General features: G+C 46.7%; 1 protein-coding gene across 1 annotated transcript in view; it reads right to left on the bottom strand.

Moving 5' to 3' along the window:
- The window catches only part of ZFYVE9 (zinc finger FYVE-type containing 9), a 676896-nt gene that overhangs the window by 396239 nt on the left and 259008 nt on the right, over positions 1-21649 (bottom strand). The window contains exon 3 of the mRNA XM_078670659.1: positions 8695-8799. Coding sequence (XP_078526785.1) covers positions 8695-8764 — 70 coding nt within the window. The 5' untranslated portion in view covers positions 8765-8799. The remainder of the gene's footprint in view (positions 1-8694; positions 8800-21649) is intronic.

Below are 21649 nucleotides of genomic sequence, written 5' to 3' on the forward strand. Positions count from 1 at the left end.
TCCAATAACTATTGTGGCGCAACAGTAACACAACTACAAACTCTCCCTCTGAAATCATGCAATTCGCAAGCAAGATTTTAAAGGCACCCACACCATTTCAAATGGTAAATACTGTTGAGGAGAGTTGTGACATATGCATCTCTCTGGGGTTATGGTCCTGAACACATGATCAGCCACAAAAACAAAGCAACCATGTATTTGAATTCCTTTCTAGTTTTTGTCTTGTTTTATTACTCATTACAAGATCCCAGATCACAAAAGACAAAGATATATTGATACTAGAACTGCTCCAAGCCCAGTTCAAAATCATCCCTTGCTAATCACACATCTGGGGAGTATTCCAAATTATTGTGTCAATCGGGGATAATTACATTACAAATCAAATTATTAATCATTACATATAATATGTACATGAATACTTAAGTAAGGAGCAAACGTGTTTGTATACACACATATCAGAAAGAAAAAACTGTTAAAGGCTGATGACTTAGTGATAATTATTTATTTGTTTTTGGTTAAAAGTAACAGAGCAGACCGAAGCAGACCAAATCAGAACAGCCAGCAACGCATGTTTCGCCCTGTCGCGGCGTGCAGGCCTGGGACATTTTCACTGCTTTGTGGCATTTAGATCAGATAATGTCTCTAAGTAACTAATTTGAAAAGGTATGCTCCTGAAATGTCTTCAGAAAATCTGTAACAATGGGCTGTAATTAGTGGTTCTGTTCGGAGAAGCGAAAGTAGAAGTCAGTATCCCAGTCAAGGAAATGGTGTTTCATGTGGTCTGTACTCACACAGACCGCATGAGACCTACTTCCAAAACACTTAGGAATAAGCCCATTTCATGAGGGATGGGGTCATACACTCAAATGGGAGAAATATAGAGGTGTAAAACTGGCATTATTAGAATACTAGGATCCCAAGACCCCTCTACCTCATATGCGGTAGGTTTAAAATTCATCTATTCCGAATGTTTCTCTGCAGGCGAGATACCCAATGTTAAATTCAATAGATGTGAACCGGTCCTTATACAAGTAGTAATGAATTTAACTTTTCTACTAGACAGGATTGCTTAAGTACTGATGTTTAGTTCCAATTTGATAATTCTGGAAAAACGTATTTTAGCCTATTTACAAAACTTGGCACTTTAAACTTTCCATTAGGATTAGTGGACAATCATACCGGCTACACTTATTTGTCACTTTCAACCCAGAACATCTTATCCTTGATAATTCACTTATCTCTACATTCAGAACTGACCATAAGACTACCTATTTTTAAATTACCTAATTGGCTCTCTGTCTCAGACCATAACTCGGCCCAAGAAAAAAATGTATAAAAGATGGTGAAATATTTTGGATTTAACAACAGTTGTTCAAGTGTCACTGAGGGTCAAACACAGATATTCTTCCTAGCAAATTTTGAGAAACTTATTAAAGAAATAATACTGCCACTGCACAATTTCACCTCAAATAAGAAAGTAAAAATGTGCGCCCTTAATAAACACTGGCAATGGTTTGCCCGAATCTTCGTTAAGCTAAAGCAAACATTTAACCATGCAACATACATGGTGAACTGAGTATACCAATAAAACACAGATACTAAGTGCAATATATCAAATAGTTATTGATAATAATTATAAAAATATACTATCCATGAAGAGTTGGTTAATTTTAATCAAAGACATCAATTTTGTCATACCATTGTCTTAAAATCTTTGTTAAATCTTCACACTAGATATTTTATAACCTTTACATCATCTTTGTGGATGGATAAAATCTAAATTCTCAACATAAAATATTGATCACTACCAACGGCTATTAAACTTCAGGTCATCACAAACTTTTTTTTGTAAAGAAAATTGGCATTCTTCACCTGATCATAATGTGAGCACATTTTATCGGAACCTTTAGGTGATGAAGAAAAACACTATCTTTTCATCCTAAGTAAAGGTTTAGTTTTCCGCAGTGACTCCTTGCCATTGATATAATAACTGTTTACTGAACTAGACCAAATGCGAGCGATATAACAACAGCAACATTGCCTATTCTGTCCTAGGTCCTAGTAGGAACAATGATCACTCAAACCCACGTGGCCCTTTCACTGGTTCTCCAGGTAGCAGATACAATAAAGGCTCACTTATCATAACAAAGCAATTCTCAAGATAGTTTCATCTCTCGATTAATCTAAAAAAAATTCAGGCAACTACTGCATTGGTAACAATGAACTTGCATCACGCTTAAAGAACCATCCTTTCCTCCGCATTAATGCAAGTCTGGCTCTATGATTTTCAAAGGCAGCAGCCTGTTTCCACCCGATTCTTTTAAAGGTCGAACTTCTCCTCAGATATGGAGAGTGTTCTCTTAATTGTTTTTACCCAACCTCCATCCTGGTTAGTATGGTCAACTGAAAGAGACCCATTTAGGGTCTCTCCCTAAGGGTTAGTCCCCATGAAAAGGGCACTGCAGTCTTACATAAAGACAGAGCCCACAGCAATTCAGGACCAGTCACAATTCGGTTTTGGTGCATTAACTACCAACACTTGTCCCCAGAGTCAAGGCTTTAGTCCCCTTGAATGCACAGAGCTAACTTCTGGCAGGCCATTTGAAATGTGTTGGAAGCCTCTGGGCTTTCACCAGAAATATATATCTAACTGATTAAGCTACTTAACTGGGTTTCAGGCAGGCAACATTCCATATTCAATGTAAATCAAGTTTAAGGAGTTAAAAAAGTACCATAGTTCTGATGTAGTCTTTTCATTACAAACTACATATGAAACACTAGTATAGTGCCATTTGCTATCATCAAAGCATGGATAGGAACCAAAGGTAAATTATATGTTTTTATAAGAAGACCGATTGGGCGCACACACAAGCTAATGGTCACTGTAGAGCTGCCACTCTGCATGGCACTTTCTTTTTTAATCCGCCAGCTTCTTTTTGCTTCCAGACAAGACAAATTGCCAGGGATCAGTGAGTGCTAGTCTAGTGCCAAGACATTCAAGCAGGCAGCGGCATGCAACCATAGCAGTAGCCCAAAATATCCAGAAGTCCTAGTCAAAACAATCGAGGTCACCATATTAGGAATTAGAAAGAAAGTGTAATAACATTAAGTATGAGCTTTAATGTTCGAGCCACTGGAGAGCAAAATTTAGGAGCGTTGCTCGATGGACAGCATTTCACACAAGATAATGCAAACAATGGTAATGAAGTTGACAAGGATATTAAAATGCTAAATCTAATCTGAATAAGTTTGTAAAAGGAATGTACTTTAGAAATAAAACAGGCTACTATAGAATTAAAACGTGATACTGGTGACAATATTCTGACAGTACGTTAGCTGAAGCACCAAATGATCACTAGGTCTTCAAATACAGACAGTTCATTCGTCTTGAATATCACATCATCTAATGTTTAATGCATGGAGCAGGGTATGGCAGGGTGAGCCAGTGAAGCTAATGCAGCAGAAAATGGGCAACAAAGGGGTCTTGCAGCACAGACGGAAGATTTAGCAATTTGGGGGGCCAGTGTGTGATTTTGGTGTTGGATAGATCATGCACTGGACCTATTGAGTTGAGCATTATGATGGAAAATAGGACTAAAAGATTAAAACTGATGAATGGAAAGAAAAAAAATATTTAAGTGTTAAGGTATTTGATGTTTAACTGATTCACCTCTAATCACACAGCTTCCTGAAAACTACATGGAAGAACAGCAAATCCAACCTTAAATTTAGATGCACATAGAATAGTACTTTAATTACAACATTTACAAGGTGACAGCATCCTAAAATATTTCATGTACAACAAAGTTATTAGCAATTCTAAGCAGGTCCCGACAGTATATTTGGAAGTGCACCTTATAAGTAACGGAGACATTACTGTTAGTTTTCCCGATTACAGCAAGCCCAGGTTTCTCAAAGGAATTATTAGAGTTTAACGTCCACAAATGAGTTTCCAAATCTTCTCTCATTTCTAATTCAGTGATCTATCTCCTTACAAGTAGTAGGAATAATTCATTTTGTTTAGTCAAAGCTCTTAAAAATCTGTTATTTTCGCTTGGACCATACACGTATCAGCTGACATTTCCTTTTAATAGTCTAGCAGTCTCAAAACAAAATACTGTGGTGAAACACAAACGAAAATAAATTGACAGTCGCAAGTGCATAATGTACTTTTCAAATATAAAACCAACTTCAGATGGTAATGAAAAGTACGGATTGTGGAGAAGGAATGTGTGAATTAATCATGGTTAAATCTACAGTTATCTGAAGATGCCAAAGTACGAATCAAAAGCATTCCTTTCTTCCAAGGTCGGTAGGTACACTACCATTAAAATGAATAACAGTAACGTGTGATATTTACAGCACTTAAAAACAAAGCGTGCGTGGTATAGAGAGCTATTTCAAACAAGTTATTAACAAGTAACTCCCATGCTAGAGCGACATTTCATGAAGGGTGTTTTTGCCTTACGGCCCAACACCCCAAGTCTTCTCTACCCAATGCCTGAATGCTATATAAAACCTCAAGACAAAATAAATCTGCTCTATGTGGGAAACCGAAAACCTAAAAAGGTATTTGAAACAATTGAGCCCAGCTTTGAACACGTTTACTCTTTTGGCAGATTTAACCAGACAATTCTAATCTGTTCTTCACTACACTCAGCGAGTTTGTGGTCTGATACCAAAGTAACCCATCACTAAAGGGCTGCAGAAGGTGAAGTGTGCAAACTGCCATGAGTCATTTATCTGTACTAAAAGATTTCAATGTGTGGTTCTTAAGCCACTTTGACTCCTATGACAACCGGATGACCTTCTTTTCAATTATTCTAGAAAATCATGTTTGTTTCATACAAGATATTTAAGAAGACTTGAAAGATGTACATTGTGGTTTAAGCCGCCTAAAAGAAGCAAGCTCTGGAAGGTTTCTGTTGTGGTATTCCATCTCCCCAGCAACAAACCATTAGCCTAATTCAGGAGCACCACCCCACTCGGTACAACCGACCATGGGATATTATATAGGATTGTCTCCAAGTTAACAGCCCCTATACAGCCCCCAAAACCAGCCAAGGTGGGACCTGCTTTGTGTTTGCAAATATGTAAATATATATAGCTTTATTCGATTTTCACGTAAAATCATAAAAGCACAGCAAATACATCAAATCATAATCACAATTAATACAAGAAATGCTTACTTATGCACATTCAATTAAAAACAAGTGTGAAAGTCGACCAAAATAAAACAATTTCAGTTGTTACAATTTTAAGGTGCAATATCTGCAAACTGTAACCATGAGCGTCATGAAACCAAAAAAGGGATATTTTACCACTTGGATTTCCGATACTTTGCTATTGTTGTTCCAAACCGGGAGATATTTGGCATACAGGGATAAAAATCATGTAGGTCCCAAATCTGTATTGGGCCATCCCCATCTCGGGCTGGACAAGATCTTAAATATGGTGCAATGTTTCGGTTCCTAAATCTGACCAATACCAAGTCCCCTGAGATGTTTTTTGGTAGAGGGCCCAACCAACCCACCCTTCTCACACTCAGGATTCCGCCGTCTTTGTCCGGTGGTAGGGGTCTATTTCTTCCCATCCAGAATATTACTTTGTTCATTAGGTCCTGCTGTCTTTCAACTTTTCCCAGGGCAAGTGGTGGTACTCCTGAGAGGACGGACACGTATGGCGCGGCTTCTGGCGGGAGGTGTATGTATGGTACATTGCGTCCTGTCTTGACCTCTGAGGGCCTTGATATAGTAGGTTTGAAAGGAGCTTTGGAAGTAGTTAAAAAAGGAATTGTAGGGGATTGTGGGGTGCCTTGCTTGCTTTTGAGGATGGCAGTTAGTTTAGCTGTTGGAAGAGTGGTGGTTGGCTGGGATCGGTTCGATGTTACAGGATTATTGATGGGTTTCAGGATAGCCGTGATTTTGTTCTCGAGACCCAAGAGCCTTTCCCCTATAGCGTTTATTTTTTCTGTTAGTGGGGAAATGATGGTTTTAACAAGTTGTTCAATCTGAGTCAAAAGAAAGATCTGGGAATGAGATATTGATTCATCCAGTTTGACATCAGTCTCCATGGTGGTAGGGAGGTTATGAACAGGCAAAGCGGGGCTTATACTTGGTATATAAGATTTGGATTGAGTCCTTTCGGCATTGACCTCATCGTGCTCTCTATTGGCGGGTAGCAACCATGAAAGTACAGAGGCTTGTGTGTTGACTTTATTCATAGGAAAGGGGGTTTCCTGTGTACAGCCTTTAATATTTGTAGTGTGGGTGCCTTTGGCGACAGGGGGTGCGTCCACACTGACATACTTTGTTTTGCATAGGGTGTTTAGTTCATACAATGGGGACAGGTTATGCATTCTTGGGGAATTTAGTGGGGGAGATAGCGTACTGGATGGGGAGTAACAAGGACAGATTATATCTGTGACATGTACAGTAGGCCGGGAGCTTGAAGTAAGCGTTTGGTGCATTTGTACCATATGGCACCCCTGCGAAGCTGGGCTTGTTCCCCCCTTAGAGGGCATAATCACCGTGGAAATAGTGATGTTGCAAGCAAAGTTATATTAAAGTGTGTGCACTGTACCTCTTTTGACTGAAGTTACAAGGGGGGTGGCCCGTCCCGTCCTATTCGGTCCACTGAGGGCCACAGAGGGCCCGCCCTTTGCCCGGTCTTCGCCCGGCGCTCCCGCGCGCGACTCGCGGTGCGAGAGGTTCTCCTTCCTTTAACCCGCACCTCCGGGCGCTCCGCTGACGTCACCCGACCGCCGGGGCACCTGGGGGATGTAGTCCCTTGCCCTCGCAGCGGTCAGGATGCTGGCAGTGTTGGCAGTGTGTCTACCGCCGGTCCCCTCACGGCAACAGGATTGTTTGGCAGGTCCTCCCCAGGGCGTTTCTCCTCCCTGTTAGCAGCTTCCCCTGACAGCGCTCGCCACCAGCGCTCGGCTCTCCTTCCTTTAACCCGCGCCTCCGGGCGCTCCGCTGACGTCACCCGACCGCCGGGGCACCTGGGGGATGTAGTCCCTTGCCCTCGCGGCGGTCAGGATGCTGGCAGTGTTGGCAGTGTGTCTACCGCCGTTCCCCTCACGGCAACAGGATTGTTTGGCAGGTCCTCCCCAGGGCGTTTCTCCTCCCTGTTAGCAGCTTCCCCTGACAGCGTCGGTAGGTACACTACCATTAAAATGGATAACAGTAACGTGTGATATTTACAGCACTTAAAAACAAAGCGTGCGTGGTATAGAGAGCTATTTCAAACAAGTTATTAACAAGTAACTCCCATGCTAGAGCGACATTTCATGAAGGGTGTTTTTGCCTTAAGGCCCAACACCCCAAGTCTTCTCTACCCAATGCCTGAATGCTATATAAAACCTCAAGACAAAATAAATCTGCTCTATGTGGGAAACCGAAAACCTAAAAAGGTATTTGAAACAATTGAGCCCAGCTTTGAACACGTTTACTCTTTTGGCAGATTTAACCAGACAATTCTAATCTGTTCTTCACTACACTCAGCGAGTTTCTGGTCTGATACCAAAGTAACCCATCACTAAAGGGCTGCAGAAGGTGAAGTGTGCAAACTGCTATGAGTCATTTATCTGTACTAAAAGATTTCAATGTGTGGTTCTTAAGCCACTTTGACTCCTATGACAACCGGATGACCTTCTTTTCAATTATTCTAGAAAATCATGTTTGTTTCATACAAGATATTTAAGAAGACTTGAAAGATGTACATTGTGGTTTAAGCCGCCTAAAAGAAGCAAGCTCTGGAAGGTTTCTGTTGTGGTATTCCATCTCCCCAGCAACAAACCATTAGCCTAATTCAGGAGCACCACCCCACTCGGTACAACCGACCATGGGATATTATATAGGATTGTCTCCAAGTTAACAGCCCCTATACAGCCCCCAAAACCAGCCAAGGTGGGACCTGCTTTGTGTTTGCAAATATATATTTACCATAGTTAGGGATTTTCAAGTGATACTGCTGCACCACATCCTCTCTGACACAAAAGCAATGAACAGAGCTCACATGTAAAAGTGTTGCACATTTTGTTTTATTATGTTCTCTTCTCCATTGTCAGTCAAATCTAAATCCCTCATTACTAGCATACACTATTGAATGGACTGGATCTTTCCACCCCTTGATGATGGCAGTCTTGCATTGACCAATTTGACTATGCAATAAGTGTTGCCTAGATTTTCACTCATCCCAACAGCTAAAAGTCTCAATCCGGTGACAGGTCAACCCAGATTATGGGGTTAATCTGTTACAATACTTCTTTACAAAAGGGTCTGATTTCATCCCATCTCTGTGATAGATAAAATAATGGCCTAATGTCTGCACATATCATTCAACAGCCATCAGAGGCGCCTAAGAAAGCAGTGCAAAGTCTGTTTGGGGGTTCGTCACATCTATCACTGATTTTACAAGTAGATTTCATAAGCATCCTTCAGAGTGTGGAAATAAGTAACCTTCCCCCCTCTGTCCTCCAATCTGGTATCTAAGAGTAATTACAAAGAACCCTTTCTCAGTGCCCCATGCAAGTGACGTGCCATAGAGTCTCCATTTCTTTTCAATAGTAAATATATATGTTAGTGATGGCTTTCCTGAAGATTCCGCTCTCCCTCCAGGATGGGTTTGCAGTGTTTTGGGCTTGGTCTGCTTCAGTTACAAACAGAAACCTCAGGTTGCACTCATGCTTACCTTCGTTTTGTTCAAATTCATCTAACACCTTGTCCAGATTATACGACTCCGTTTGAAAGTAGTTCTCCATTTGTCAAAAAACACCATCCAGTTCTTTACCTAAACCTGACAGAAAGAGAGATTACTCAATAAGTGCGTTTTGCAACCAAGTAAGGTTATTTCAAACAAACACACAACTGTAATATTCTAGGAATCAATACACTTTACAAATTCCACAACAAATAATAACAAAAAGAAAACTGACAGGTTCCCATTTCAAAGACTACACTAGAATTCCAGAACACGGCCCGTGGCCAACTTTCCCCTTAATAACTCTGCAATACGGATTTTCAATTCATGTACTGTGTTTGTCTTCACCACTTCTTCTAAAAGATTGCTCATTGGGTTTTTGTAAAGAGTTCCGCAAGGAAATATTCTTCTCTGAACAAGCACCAATTGATTGCAATCATAAAAACAATGATGCACTCCGATTCATTTTATATATGTTTTAAGATTCCAGTCACCCTCCCACTAGAGCCCCTCTTCCTTACCTCACCTCCCTTTTTGTTTGTACTGCAGAGGTCACGTTTTTAGTGCCCAGCGCCACTTAAATTATTTTTCGTTATGTCAATTTTACGTGTTGAAATTTCCCTTGCCTCGTTCCTTACTTCCGGACGTCCGTATTGATGACCCAATGACCAGTGAGGCTCTTGTTCAGGTGCTTTCAAAAAATGCAGGCATTTTCCCTTCCAGCACCTCACAATGATCAATAACTATCTTTCCTGTTACTACTCCCTAAAGCTAAAAAGGCACAAGCAGAGATACAGGCAGCACTTACATTGGAAATGTCCGTCCACCTGGAGTACAGGAGATCCCCATTTGCCAAAGCTGGCTTAGTCACAATGCTATTCGGCACTGATCTATTAGACTTTTCCGACCCAGTCCCGCATTTGATTCTTAATAAATTTCCCTTTCGGTATACTGGTTCTCCAATACCTTCAAACTCTATTAGGCAATACACTCTCCAGCACTCCAGGTAAGATCACATCAGTTACATGGGAACTCACATTTTACCCTTCCCAAAGAGAAAAGCACTTCTCTTGCTCTAGCTGTGGCTTTCATGATTCCTTCAGAATCTGGATTTTATTCAGGCGGCCACCCAAGATTATGCGTTTGTGTGCTAAAACTTTAGCACCTCACCTTCGCCTCTTGTACAATCCTCAAAATTTATGCATTCCAAACAGAAGCCTGTGCTTGGCTACAGTTTTGATACATAACAATGGTGTTTGCAACAGACAAAATGTAAAACACTTTAATGAACTGGTACCCCAATATTCAAACAGGTACCAATATGCTACCCTCTGAGCTTGCAAATACAAACCTGTGCCTGGATTAAAGCAGGGATTATTTGACGATCTTCTGAACAAGGAAATAAACTGCAGCTAAAACATCAAGTTTCAAAGATTTAGATGGACCCTCCCTAGTTTACATGAGTTTAATGATGAATTGGTGGACATCACAGACCTTTTAGTAAAGTGGCAAATGGGTTGTACGATTGGGTTCACAGATATACAACCACTAACATGTATGAAGAGAACAGCTGCCAATGACACATGGTGAGGTCTACCCGAGACGTTGGATAAGGGCGATGCAAGAGGGATCAAAGCCCATTTAACAGTTGCTTTATCTAGAGATAATGTGACAAGGCCTGTGTTAAGGGAGGTGGCTATGGGAATTATCACCTTGTTATGATGGTTAAAACCATACAAACATTTTAATCAAACTACTGAATTTATGTCAGGTCACGTTTCTGAACATCACAAGAATTTTGGGAAGTAATCTGCACATACACAAGGAGACTGCCATGGCGAATATCCTCGTTTTTCTAGTCGTAGTCCTAAGTGGTGATTATAAGTGGAAGAATAAATGCAAAATGGATTGCATTAGAATTTGGCATACAGTATATAATGACGAACTTTGGAGCAAGTGGTTTACTAAATAGGGATTATTTCCCATTTCAGCAGTGCGACGGTGGGGTTAATGAATAATGGGCCTGTTTTCCACATATCTTGTTAATAGCCTGGGACGGTTCTCAGCCGCCGTCAGCACGTACTACAAAGATATGATATAAAAAAAAAAAATACAGATAAAGTAATGAATAGTAAGGGAAGGAGTGCAATCTCTCTTACACATTTTTCTCACTTTAGGAAAGTTGGCATTTTCTTACTTTAACCACTCTGTGCCTCTGCCTGTCTGCAGAATTTATGTCTGGGTTAGGATGACAGTTGGGTTGTTTGTGCATTCATGATAGACAGCCACACAAAGGGAACTGAGGTGTGCCCTGCATATCCTGATCGCCCATCACCAGACTGATCGGTCTTCCTGAGCTAGAGTGGTGGGAGGAGTTGACACTGACACCTGAACAGGGCTGTGCCTGTCCTCACACACAGCTGTCTCCACCCCCTGTAGTGTGTCTGGAGCCAGGGAAAGGCTGGGTATTCTGCACTACAAAGACTTTTCTTTGAAGTTTGCCTACTTCAGAGACTGAAATGGGTATAAGTAGTACTGGACCTCTGACACCATATAGTCAGAACACTTCTGAGTTGAGGACATTCTGCCAGGAAGAAAAGCTGGATTGCTGTCAGAAGATACTGCCACTTTGCTGGGAGCTTTGCTGTGCTGGCCTGCTGTTTCGGTCCTGGGATTGAAAGGACTGGACTTTGCTTTCTACATCCTGCTTCCAAGGTTTTCCAAGGGCTTGTGTTTTCTTGCCTCAGGTTAAGAAACCTAAGGGCCATCAAAGACTTCACCTGCATCTTGCTATCACCTGGACGTCTCTGCTGGGAGTTCTGATTGCCAAGTGGTAGCACTGCCCAGACTTACACCGCTCAGGTTTTGCCGACGACAGCAAATTATCAACTCAATCATCAAGACTACTATGCACTGCCCCAACTCACATCGCAGACCTAACCTCCCAGATTTGGGGGGGGAGGGGTTACGGAGATATTAACTTTGGGATCAGCCTGCCTGCTCTGTGCCTAGCTACCAAGGGGGGCGAGTAGGGATTAACTTAGGTGTGTAACCTACTTACCCTAATTAGAGTGGCATTCCTGTCTGGCTAAAGTGCATACCCTAGCCAACCAGACAGAACCACCATTTCTAACATCCATCAACAGGCCACATTGTGGCAAAGCAGCGTTTTGAAACAGTATTGTATTTATGGCTTATGATGTTTATTTTTCACAGCACAAACAGCATATTGGTTTAGTTGGTTAGATTATGTAATAGGATGGCTTTTGGAGATGTTGCTTCATTGTCCAGCGCAGCTTCTAGTATCGCATCTGCATTTTGACCAGCAGTAGAATCAAAAGGTCAGACTCCTTGAAACCTGAACAGCAAGTTGCAGTAGCCAAGAGATAGCAAGGGATAAGCTGGTTGTTTGTATATCCTGTGCTCCACAGCTATCTCTAATCTGAGACGAGGCCCGAAATGCGTCTTACGAGCAGGGTGATGGAGAGCCGAAAGCTGGTTTTCCCAGGGATAATTTCAGGGAGGACAAATCATGTTATGTGGGTCTAATTTAAAAAAAGGGAAGTAATTATGGGTAATATGGCCCAAAGGCGTAACTGCTGAACTCTTTAGTGTATTCAGGCACAGACCTTTGGAAGACATTCCTTGACAGTAAACAGTGGTGATGTGAGAATGGTTGTGCTAGAGAAAATGGCTCAGATAACATCCCATATTAAATTAATATATGTAGGGGGGCGTGGCCAAGCAACATGGCCGACAGGACGTGAGCTCCTCCGGCTCCCGTCAAATCGGACCAGAAATCCTGTGAAAATATCCTGTAAGGACTCATGAGGGGCAAAGTCGAACGCATCGCGTCCCCCTGATGCCCGGGGGCACCTTCGGGAGCGATTTCAGGCATCCTGTGCCTGGTGACGCCGAGGAAACTCTCTGGGTAGTGGAGCCCCTGCCTGAGAACTACGCGAGGCGGGGATTGGGGCCGGAGTAAAAGGCGGCGCCTGGCGAGGGAGGCCCCGCAGAGCCCCGGGGGCCTGGGAGCTGCATTCACATTACTGAGGCATCGGATACTACTTTCGGCGTGCATCGGACCTGGGAGCCGCTGAGGGAGTCCCAGCCTGGGCTGACGGCGGCCCCTGCGGGCGCGCACTGTGGGGCGCTCGAGAGGAACGGTGAGGACTCTGGACCTGCCCCGACTAAAAGGGGGGGGCACAGCTGATAGGATCCTGCCCTCCCGTGAGGGCCCTCGGTCACAGGGGAGATCGTCTGTGTGTGTGCCCGGCGTGCCTGTTGACGGGGCAGTAGAGGCGGCCTGACGCAGGGCGAGGCCTCGGATGTGGGCCTGCACCTTCGGACATGGGGAGCTCCAGGGCCTGCCGGCGACGGCGTGGGCGGCCGGGCCATATTCTTGAGAGGCGCCAGCAAGAGGCCTGTTGTCCCCTTGGGTCCAATGGCGAGGGAGCCTAGCGAGTGGGACGGCTGGTGGAGGGGTGCGTGGGAGTCTCCTAGTGCCAGCCGCTCCTGGGATATCCTGGATCACCCTTTCACCGGAGCCCAGCGCAGAAGCTGACATTGAACGGTGGGAACATGTAGGTGTGGCCTGGTGGGAGTGGATATTGAGGGTGAAGCACTGGCGCCGCGGCCCATTCAAGCCGGACCCCTGTCACGATCCTGGGAGCTGGAGTGGGACCTGGCTGCTGTCCTTGACCCCCCTGATCTGATCGGACTAAGCGCGTAGACGGGGGACACGGTCCTGAGACGAGAAGGTCAGCGGTGGTACGGGACACGACGTTGAGGATTAAGCCGCCTCTGGGGGGGACTAGCGACGTGCTCTCAGCATAGGGCCCTCCTGGGTAGATGCAGCATACCGGTGGACGGCAGCCGGGTGCGGACAATCTGTTGTGCTGGCCCACTGACTAACCATAGCAGAGAGGGTGCTCCTCTGCATGGAAGGACCCGTCTTGGGGGAGACACATTGTGGAGTCCATGAGTGGTGAGGCCTACCTGCGACCCCAAGGAGCCTCCTCTCTACTGAGGCAGTGGTGCATGGGGAGTGGACTAGAGGGGGGGTACGGCCATAATTCCTCTGAGATGGTGGCGAGGGGCAGACAGGGGTACCTCGCAGTAGGGGAGTGAACCTCCTGGAAGTATTGCGGAAACTGGTTGGAGGGTGGGACTACGAAGAGGTCTCCTGGAACCTAGGGTCAGACGCTGGCATTGAGGCAGTGCAGTCAATAACCACTGAAGGCCTTGCCGCCCATCTGGGAGTTGGAAAGGTCAATCGGGGCACCTGAAATGCGAAAAGACAGGATGTCGCGCTCCACGCAGCCAAACACCATAACGCAATACACTACTCAAAGACTGCCGTCCCAGCGGATCACGTGACAGTCAGGCCAAGAAGAGGGGCGGAGGGGCCTGGGGAGCCCTCCCGTGCCAAGCTACTGAAGGCGATCCAGGGTTCGCACTCAGCACTGGAGCACCAAATAGAGACTGTCTCCATAGATGTAAATTTGTTGCGGACGGACTTACGGAAGGTGGCTGATAAAGTCTCCGGCACGGAGGGCAACATCACACAGCTACAAAGGGAGGTAGCATCCCTCAAACAAACTGTCACACAACTCAAGGTCATGACTGGAGACCTGGAGAGGAGAGTGAAGGATGCGGAAGGGAAGGCCCGCCGCAGCAACATCAGGGTCTTAGGCGTGCCGGAACGGGCAGAGGCTGGAAAAGCTGAACGGTTTCTAGAGGACTGGTTTCAAACACGGCTGTGCCCGAGGGGCCTCTCTGAGGGCTTTGTGATAGTGAGGGCCCACAGGGCGCTGGTCCCACCGCCGAGGCCGGGGGCTCCTCCGCGGGCCCTGATCGCCAAAATCCTCAATTACAGGGACAGAGACTGTATCATCAAGGCGGCGAGGGAATCGGCAAATCTCACCTTTGAAAACAGCAAGATCTCCATCTACCTGGATTATACCCAACAGGTTCAAGACCAAAGGAAATCCTTCTTGGGAGTCAAACAGAAACTCCGGGAGATGAGCCTACAGTACATGTTGCTTTACCCGGCCAAACTGAAGGTGCTGGCCCAGGGGAAGGCTCATTTCTTTGACTGCCCGGAAAAGGTCTGGGAATTGTTGGAGATCCGGGGAGACGACCTGCCACCTGGCGAGCGGGGTGGCAATCGCGACATGTGGGGAACACGAGCCCCGAGTAAGCGAATGAACAGAAGACGGCGGTTCGGGACGGCAGCCAGTGGAGAGAGGCGAAGAGTGCTGGTGGGAGCTGATGGAGCCTTGTTCCTAGAACCTTCCGGAGATGACAATGGAACGGCGCCCTCGAAATCCACGGGGAATGAGGAGATCTTGGTCCCCGACACTCTGCCGGTACCGGCAGAGGACATGTCACTAACTGCTGCGGCAATCCCTGAGACTGCGGAGATTGGGACTCCCCAAGACTGCGGCTCCTTCCTGAGCTAGCTAAGTGGTTGGGGATATGGAATGTATGCTAGGAGCTGCGATTTTTTTTATCCTCTGGGAGAAAGTCTCAGGTGGGTGTGGGGGTGTTGAATGGAGAATGGCGTGTGGGGGGGGGGGTTTGCCCTCTTATAAACGGCATGGAGGAGGAGGAGGAGGAGAGAGTGGTCAGGGTCGAGGGAAGCGAGAGTGCATAATGCTTTGTATTAGATAGCATGAGTCCAGTGTGGATGTCTTGAATTGGGCCTTGCAGGGAGTCGGGGTGGGGGGGAGGGGGTTTCTTGTTTTGTTTCTGAGTGAGTCTTGCCTCGTTGGGCGAATGGGGTGGCTGTGCACGTCCTGGCACCGGCAGGGAAAGGGCATATTGGCATGTTTGGTTGTTGCTGATATTTTGCTCGTGGGAGGGAGGTCTGTTCGAGGGGAATGTTCAAGGGGATTGTTTTCGGCATCGGTTGTATCACAGGTCGGGCACCGGAGGGGGCTTGCTCTGGGAGCGGGAGGCTGTGGAGGGGTAAGATTCGTTGCACAAGATGGGTTACAAGTTGATGAGCTGGAATGTGAGGGCGCTAGGCACATGCACTAAAAGATACAGGGTCCTTTCCTTCCTTGGCAGACACGGAGTGTCAATTGCTTGTCTCCAGGAGACTCACCTGGTGGACGACGGGGCGCAGAAGTTGGCCAAAAAATGGCGTGGACAACTGTGTCATGCGTCCTTCTCTACATGCGCATGGGGGGGCCTGATCTGGGTGGCACCGGGGGTACAGTTTGCTATGCAGTATATGGAAGCGGACATCAACGGTCGATACCTGCTTCTCCGGGCTAAACTGGACGGCAGAGATATAGTCATTTTAAACTCCTATGCACCCAACTCTGATGACCCGGCCTTCTTTAGGGCCCTACAAGATGTCTTGGCTCACGACCTGGGGACCCCGACACTATGGTTCGGGGATTTCAACTGCATTCTGGAACCGGCCCTAGATAGGTCTCCGTCCCGGGAGGGCACGAAACCCCGTATGACTGTCCAGCTCAGGGAGGTCATGGGAAACATTGGGGCGGTAGATGTTTGGCGACAGCGGAATCCAACGCAAAAGGTATACACTTGCTTCTCCCCTACACGCAACACCTACAGCCGTCTGGATAGAGTCCTAGTGGCTAATGCCGAGCTTAACAGGTCAGTGGAGGTTACTCACCAGGCACGTTTCTTGTCGGACCACTCTCCGGTGGCTTGCATGGTTCAGTGGGGGCCTTCGATTGCTCGCCCTCGTACTTGGAGGCTACCGGCGGATATACTCAAGGATCAAATAGGTAGAGCGCATGTGGGAACGGCCATTGAGGACTATGTGGACCTTAATTGGGGACAGGGGACTTTATCCGCGGCCACTAAGTGGGAGGCCTTGAAGGTAGTGGTGAGGGGCACTTGTATGGGGCTCACCTACGGAGTTCGGAAACAGCTCCTCCAGGATCTCCAGAAGGAGGAGGATTCCCTCCTCCAGGCTCAGCTGGTGACAGACCCCAGTGCCCTGCAGCAGCGAGAGGAGCTGGCTACCCGCGCTAGGCTGCATGACGTACTAGATAGACTTGATAAATATACACTGGGCCAATACAGGCAGCGCCTTCACAGGGAGGGCGATAAGTCCGGGCGGCTCCTGGCATGGATATTGAGGAGAGAGCTGACCCCCAAGCGCATTGTAGCCTTACGGGACCTGACCGGACAGGTGGTGTACTCTGAGCGGGCCGTCCTCGGGGTCCTCCAATCTCATTTGCGGCAAGTCTACACAGCTGACCCTGCTGTTTCGGAGATCTCTTATCTCCCCTACCTGCGGGACCTACAAATGTCGACTCTTTCAGATTCGGACAGGGAGGAGCTGGATGTGGCCCTGACGCTAACCGAGGTCCGAGTGGCTTTAGCCCGTTTACCGCACGCAAAGTCGCCGGGAAGTGACGGTCTCCCGTCCGAGTTTTATCAAGAATACCAGGATGCCTTGGCTCCGCTCCTCCTCCAGGTCTTTCATGAGACATTTGATAGTGAAGTGCTCCCGCAGACCATGGCCCAAGGGGAAATCTGCATGATCCTGAAACCAGGGGGGGACAAACATGACCCCTCGTCATATCGGCCGATAACCATGATAAACTCGGACGTTAAAATTCTGACCTATTGGCTTCACGGCTGGCGCCCCACATGGAGCACTTGGTTCACCAGGATCAATGTGGGTTTATTCCCGGGCGGAACACGGCGATGAACTTTAAGACGGCTAAATCATATCCAGTATGAGGTGAGAGACAGGGACGAGCAGACGGTCTGGGTATCTATAGACCTGGCCAAGGCGTTCGATACTGTTGATTGGGGCTACCTGCAGGAGGTCCTCCGGAAGATGGGCCTGGGGCCTAATTTCAGCCGATGGATTTGTATCCTATATAGCTCTCCTCGGGCCAGGGTGCGTCTGGGAGCCGCCAGATCGGAGTAGTGGCGGCTGGAGAGGGGCACTAGACAAGGGTGCCCCCTCTCGCCGCTGCTTTTCGCCCTAGCCTTTGAACCATTTGCCGTCATGTTACGGACTGAGATGAGACAGTGGGGCGTTCAGGTGGGTGACACGTGTAACATACTGTCACTGTATGCGGATGACGCCTTGTTTTACCTGACATCCCCGAGGGATGCACTCCCGAGGTTACTGCAACACCTGGACCGGTTTGGCGAGGTGTCGTGATTGCGGCTCAACCGGAGTAAGTCTCTAATTTTCCCGCTCTCGGGATTTGAAGCGGTTCCCTAGGAGGAACTGCCAGAGTTGGGGCTCTGATGGGAGCAGACCAGTTTCCGATATCTGGGTATTCATGTGGCCTCGTCAGTGGAGCAGTCCCTTGCCCTCAACATAGACCGGGTAATTACATCTCTCCAGCGCTCTGTGTCCTTCTGGAACACTCTCCCGCTGTCCCTAATGGGGCATTTGGCCATATCCAAAATGGTGATGCTGCCAAGGACACTGTATGTCCTACAGAACACGTTGTGCCCGCTCCCGCCTAGGATCTTTCGGACCCTTAACACGCTGCTTACTTCCCTGCTCTGGGCGGGTCAGCGAAGCAGAGTAGCCCTCCGTACCCTGGTGCGCTCCTTTGAGGAGGGGGGACTGGGGGCTCCTCGCTTTGATCTTTATTATTACGCAGCACAGCTACTTCCGGCAGCCAGATGGTTCGCGGATGTATGGGAGACGCGGCTACTTGCGGGAAGGGCGACAGTGCGGGAGCTACAACTGGCACTGATGCAAGGGGCCGGAGCGGACGCTGAGCTACCCTATGTGGTCAGACACACGGCGGACGTATGGCAACGTTTTATAGAAAGGGTCCTATGGTTGGCCCCCTTCCAAAGGGATCTGCTGCTCTGGATACTGGCCCCTTTAGTCGAGATAGACCATCAGAGGTCCTTCCGAGAGTGGAGAAATGGGGGCTGCGAGGTCCTGGCAGACTTGTATCCCTCGGAGAGCTTCGTGACTTACGAGCAGGCAGTGGAGTCGTTTGGCCTTAGTGGCGGACAATACTTACACTACCAGGGGCTGCGTTCGATGGTGCGCTCGGTCTGGCCGCAGTGCCCGAAGATTCTTCCGACGACCCACACCTTACATATCATATTGTCCTGCGGCAGAGGTCGTAGATTGACAACTATGCTGTATGCTGCTATGAAGCGGGATTCTGCTCCTCCGGTGCCACCGGCATGGGCGGCCTGGAGAAAGATTTGGGAGAGCCCCTGGATCAGAGTCAGCGGACACGTATAGGGGCGCTCACGCGGCGGGTCTCATGTAATGTGTGCTTTAAACGTATTCACTTCAACTTCTTGCACCGCACCTACCTTACCCCGAAGTCGATAAGCCGATTCTCGGAGAGAGGCAGGGACAATTGCCCCAGGTGCAGCGCAGTGGCGGCCGGGTTTTTGCATTTGGCCTGGGAATGTCCGTTAGTGGGGAGGTTTTGGTCGCTGGTTGTGGCCCGAGTGAAGGCAGCTAAAGACCTCCGAATCGAGCTTACACCCGTACATTGCTTATTGGCATTGGTCCCGAGGCCAAGGAAACGGAGGCTTTCGTACAAGTTACTGCAATTGATGCTAGTGCTGGCTAGGCGCAGGGTCGCCATTACATGGATGGGACAGCGAGCCCCAGACGTAGATACATGGCTCAGGGATGTGAGGGAATGGACACTCGCAGAGGAAACACACATGCAACAAACTAGAAGGGACGAGAAACTGCAGGAGGATTTGTTGGCTTGGAGAGCCATGCGCATAACAGGACTGGCGGCTGAGGGGCACTCGTCGACCAGTGGCTCTGAAGGGACAAGTGGAGAGTTGATCTCTGCACACGACTCTGAGGGGGAGGGGCCAACTGAGGGATTCCTCGAACTGTACATGGAGCTGAGCCTGACCTGCTTTCCTCACAATTTCATGTGTGAACTGCTGCTTCCACTATTACACTGCATAGCCTTGTGTGCTCACAGGTGTTGTCATATTCCGAAATGTGCCATAATAAGTCCATCGATCTGTGTACAAATGTTTTTAATGATGCCTTGGGGGGTGGGGGGGCGGGGGTTATTTTTATCTTGTATTTTCCAACAAAAATTGAAAAATAAAGTTTAAAAAAAAAATGTAATATATGTAGAAGAGTTTGGATACCTTGCAAACAAAATACTCTTTACCCTCAGAAATACAACCACATGAGGATAAAGCAAGGTGTTAAGTAGGGCCTTAAACGGATCTCACCTTCACCTAGATTTAAGAAAAATGGACTTCAGCAATATTTCTGCTTTACATTTGCAACCCATACCAAAATACAAATTATAAATGTACGCACCAAAATCAGTGCACTATGAACCAAGAAAATCCATGTACCACTGACTTTACAATTGTGCGTCATACTGAGTATATATATATAGTTAATGTAGTTTCTCAGGTGCCACCAAGTGACTATGATGCACTGGGTTTAGTAACTCTTGTTGAAGGAAGCTTATTTTCCCAGCTTTACCCGTTTGTCCCAGGTCCAAGAAGACTATGTGGTGAAGATGAAGAAAGTGTCACTGCTGACGATGGCATTGTGGAAAACATTTAGAGTGGGCACATTTTACATCAAGTACTGCGTTCATGCTGCAGGTTTCAGTTAGTTTGATTTTCAGGCCAGCATTTAATGCAGTGACAATACTGTGCATAGCCAGTCATAACTAGCAGTTGTTAATAAATTAAAATTTTGGAGTGCTTTTCAGCAGCGATTACCAAATGCCATCAATTAAATTAGAGAGACCTGTGCAACGTGTGGGTTCCAGAGCCACCAGTCTATACAGGGAAGGGGCTAAAGGAGAGGGGGTTCCCTTGCTGGGAACAGATAACCGGGTATTGGTGTTGCATTCAAACTCACCACCACCCAGTACATTTAAGCTCCTCAGAAGGAATTTATTAAAAAGTTGAACGTCATGATGTCGTGAGATTACTGCAATGAAAACGAAACTGTATAACCTATTTGAATGAAAGACTTAATACAATGAAAACCGATGAGGATTTTATTGTGTAAACTAGCAGCCCGTCCCGACGTTGTCCGGGTATAAATTGCTGCCGGCCAGTAGAATTTTGTTTTGTATGATTTAGTTTTGATAGCATTTCTTATCTGTGACAGGCCTGGGAAACGCTCCGATTCACAGTGCACTGCTGATGCACTTAAGAGTGCGTGAACTCGAGTTTCCCTACTTTATTTTTCCTTGCAATATTATATAGCGCGAACTCGACAACATGGCATGAGCACAACTTACATTACAGAAGAACACATTAATTTGTGGTAGGCACGGGGAGACGAAGCGATTTGCCTGGAATCACAGGATGTTGAGCTGATGCCGAGATTCGAACGTAGCTCCCCAGCTCTAAAGTTCGCAATTCTAGAACTTGTGGCGGGAGGTGTATCTAAAAGTGTATGTCGGTGCTGGCCATCAATGAGAGAGACCCGAGCATTTTTCAAATCGGTGGTGAAAAAATATGAGTATGTTGCTGGAGATGTGGGCCGCCGTGCCACCAATGTACTTACCGGGGGGAGGGTAAACACCCATTGTTCCGCAACTTTCTTTCCGCATACCATCACTCCGCATACTTTCGTTACTAAAGTACCATGACTCCGCAATGCCATTATAACGCATGGCATTACATTGTATATGCTTTTACCACGCATACATTTACAACGAAATTCGTTGTAAATGCATGAATGGTAAAAGCATGTTTTTTTTTATGTTTGGATAAGGTAAGTATGGCTATAGGGGTATATGTTTTGGGGTACTGAGGTATATGGTTTGGGGTGTTTGGGTATTTTAAGGGTTCAGATATAGTTTTGGGTTATGGGGTACAGGGGTAGTTTTAGGGTTTAGGGCTAGGTTTGGGTTTTGGGGTATTTTTAGGGTTCAGGGGTAGGTTTGGGTTTTGGGGTACAGGGGGTATTTTAAGGGTTCAGGGGTAGGTTTGGGTTTTGGGGTAC

This window comes from Lissotriton helveticus, chromosome 1_2 (genome assembly GCF_964261635.1).
Source record: "Lissotriton helveticus chromosome 1_2, aLisHel1.1, whole genome shotgun sequence".
Lineage (NCBI taxonomy): Eukaryota > Metazoa > Chordata > Amphibia > Caudata > Salamandridae > Lissotriton > Lissotriton helveticus.